The 3,438-nt window shown below is 67.1% G+C and overlaps 1 protein-coding gene across 1 annotated transcript in view; it reads right to left on the reverse strand.

Moving 5' to 3' along the window:
- The window catches only part of ZDHHC8 (zDHHC palmitoyltransferase 8), a gene marked incomplete in the record, with an annotated part of 43,250 nt that overhangs the window by 22,944 nt on the left and 16,868 nt on the right, over positions 1-3,438 (reverse strand). The window contains 5 exon segments of the mRNA XM_027772604.1: positions 129-220; positions 537-639; positions 854-1,026; positions 1,078-1,235; positions 1,362-1,921. Of these exon segments, the coding sequence (XP_027628405.1) occupies positions 129-220; positions 537-639; positions 854-1,026; positions 1,078-1,235; positions 1,362-1,921 (1,086 nt within the window).

Raw genomic sequence — 3,438 nt, forward strand, 5'->3', positions numbered from 1 at the left:
CGGGGGTCCACACCCGCACCCGCGACCCTGCCCGCCGGCCTCACGGGGTCCACACCCGCACCCGCGACCCTGCCCGCCGGGCCTCACCGGGTCCACACCCGCACCCGCCCCTGCCCGCCGGGCCTCACCGGGGTGCCAGGGGGCTGCATAGCACATGCTCCACGTTCCCATAGCAGCCTCGGGTGAACGGGTTCACGCCCCCGCGGAACTTCCCCGTCACCTGTGGACACAGGACCCTCAGCCAGCCTGACCACCCCTGTCCTGGCTGGGCTGGGCAGGGGAGCGGGCAGGGACTGTCACCCAGGTCGCGCGGACAGTCCTGCGGGAAGCTGTGGAATCTCTAGGCCGGAGTCATGGCCACTGTGGTCCTCGGACAGAGGGTGCGCCGAGGGTGCGCCGGGACTGGAACAGGGGTCCCCCAGGAGGTCTCGGGGCTAGTGTGTCCTCCCGCCACCCTGCACAGGCCACCTCGGGCAAGGTTCTGCAGCCCCGTCCCCCTCTCTGTCCCCGAGCGGCCCACCCCGTGGAGTCTGCACCTGCTCGTTGGTGGTGCGCCCCCTAGTGACCAGCACCACGTGGAAGCCGGTGAGGCCGATGACCGGGATGAAGAAGAGGCCGGCCACGCACATGACAGCCATGCTGGCCCGTTAAGGCCAATGGCCGCGGGCGAGGACACAGTGGGCCCCGTGACGGTGCCTGTGGACAAACGCACCCCCTGCCCACCCAGCGATGGCAGTCCACCCGCTGGGGCTCCCCGAGCATCTGACCCACCCCTCGGGGGCCTCGGTTTCCCCTGCGAGACACATCCCGGCCCACGCTGCCTTTGCCAAGGGGTGCCGCGGCCCAAGGATACGTGATGGTGGTGTGGGCGGCGCCCAGCCCCTCGGCGTGGTTCAGCACGTAGACCAGGCCGAAGGCCACGACGCCCACCATGTGCGCGCTGAGCGACAGCAGGAACAGGAAGAAGTAGCGGTAGTTGCGGCGCCCGATGCAGTTGTTGACCCAGGGGCAGTGGTGGTCAAAGTCCTGGCGGGAGCAGCGCGTCAGGGCACCCGGCCCGGGGGCTGCGCGGGTCACCTCCACGCAGTTGTCGCAGACGCTGCGGTGGGAGCAGCGCGGCGGGCGGTAGAAGTGACAGGTGGCACACCACTTGAGGCGGACCTGGATCCCCCGCACGTCCACGTTCTTGTACAGCGGGGCCCGGAAGTCGTCCTCCTTGTCCTCGTCCTCGTCCGCTGCGGGGGCGGGGCGGCGGGAAGGTGACTTTCCTGGCAGAAGACGCGCTGTCCGTCTCCGCCGGGCCCACCCACCGGGAAGCCCTGGGCTCCCCTGAAAATGAGCGGGGAGCCGCCCAGCCCTACCTCGGGGGAAGACGCCGGGGTCCATGAAGGTGGCCATGCTGAAGTTGGCCAGGACGAAGAGGAAGATGATGCCATTGTAGACGGGCACGGCTGGGGACACGGCTCGCGTCAGCCACGGGCACCTGCGGTGGGCAGCGGGGCAGAGAGCTGGGCCTGAGAACACGGCAGGGCCACAGGCCAGCCACGTGGGTGCGGGCTGGACTGGCTGGGCTGGGCTGGGGCGGGACTCTGCTGCCCACCCCCCGTCACTCCTCTGCGTGACCAGCAGAGGCTGCATGGGGCCCGCTGACCCCACAGCCCCCGTGGTGGCTGTCTGAGGCTCTGAGAGGCCCTGGGCTGGGGTGGCCACATACAACCTCCTGGCACAGCCAGGCCCTTTCCTGGGCTCCCCTGCCCTGGGCAGGGCACAGGCTGGAGGTGGGAGCCCGGGGCGGGTCCTGAGCCAGCAAACGCCCCCCGAGATGGGCAGAGGATAATGGCCCACCCCGGCAGCCTCGGCCAGCCCCGGGCCTCCCCGAGACCTGCCTGTAACCCAGTACGACTCCCGCGCCAGGAAGATTCTGGGGTACAGGGAGCCCCAGTCCGTCAGAGGTGGCACGGGGCACAAGCCCAGTCAGGCAGCCCTCCTCTGAGTTGGCGACCTCCCTCTCCAGATGGCAGCGCACAGCACTGGAGACTGGGGAAAAGCGCAACGCCCCCCACCCCTTCCCATCTCTCACTACCCTCAGCACTTGCTCCAAAGTCGCCCCCTCTCCCGGGAAGCCTTCCAGGACTGCTGGCTCTCCTCCACGTCCTCCCTGTAAAGATCTTGCACTTCCTGAAGGACACCCTCCTTAGTTCATAGGGACATACCAGAGTCCTCTTTGGGGAGACCGGCCAGTCCTCAGGCCACACAGTCTGCACCCCCACTCCCACCCCACCACCAGACCCTGCAGCAGGACCTGGATCCACCCACTCAGCTCTGGAGAAGCCCCTCGGGCACGCGGGGTTTGCTACTCTCCCTGCGGAGTTGGGGGGGGGACCTTCTACAGCACCCCTGGCCGTGGGGACAAGGTGAAAGTGGCCGCTGGCGTGGTGAGCGGGGCCCACCGCCCAGTGCACGCCGGCCACGTGTGCCCACGCCTGCCTTGGCCAGGAGCCAGCCCCGCCGCCCCGGCAACCACCTCCACCGCAGCAGAACTTCGCTATTTTTAGTGGAAAGCGAGAGGCTATTTAAAGATGCGCTTCCCACGGCAGCATCTCGGCGGGCCAGGAGCCCGAGCTACCCCTTCCTCTTCTCCGGGGCCGGCCCTCCTAGGTGGACACACGGCCCGGGGACACGGCCGCAGGTTCCCTCTGCCGCGAGGGCCTTCCCGTGGCCCAGCAGCCCGGAGTGTTCGCCACCCCCACCCCCCCCCGGCACACGGATGGCCCAGAATACGCTTGCGTCCCAGCACGGCGGCCCGGGGCCCAGCGCTCCGCAGTGCCGTGACCCACGCTGACACAGAGGGCTGGAGTGGGTCACGGCATGAGACCCTACTGAGGGAAGGTTCCCTCTGCCGCGAGGGCCTTCCCGTGGCCCAGCAGCCCGGAGTGTTCGCCACCCCCACCCCCGCCCGGCACACGGATGGCTCAGAATACGCTTGCGTCCCAGCACGGCGGCCCGGGGCCCAGCGCTCCGCAGTGCCGTGACCCACGCTGACACAGAGGGCTGGAGTGGGTCACGGCATGAGACCCTACTGAGGGAGCCTGGCCCCATGTGCTCTTTCTCATGAAATAAACTTTTTAAAAAATTTTATTTATTCATTCATTCATTTATTTTTAATTTGACAGAGGGAGACACAGAGACGGAGAGAGAAAGGGGGGAAGTGAGAAAGCAAGCTACCAGGTCCAGGACTTGAACCGTGGTCAGCTATGTGGGAGTGTCCAGCACCTTAATCACCATGCCACCTGCTGGTCCCTCATGAAATAAACTTTAAAAACCCATGTTCACCAGGAACCAGCAGTTAGCGTAATGGCTATGTCGCTGGACTCCCACGTAGTCGACCACGGTTCACGTCCCGGACCCGGTGGCTTAAAACTCACGCTGGGCGCGGGT

The sequence above is a fragment of the Tupaia chinensis genome, unplaced genomic scaffold (assembly GCF_000334495.1).
Source record: "Tupaia chinensis unplaced genomic scaffold, TupChi_1.0 Scaffold000287_1, whole genome shotgun sequence".
Classification (NCBI taxonomy): Eukaryota; Metazoa; Chordata; class Mammalia; order Scandentia; family Tupaiidae; genus Tupaia; species Tupaia belangeri.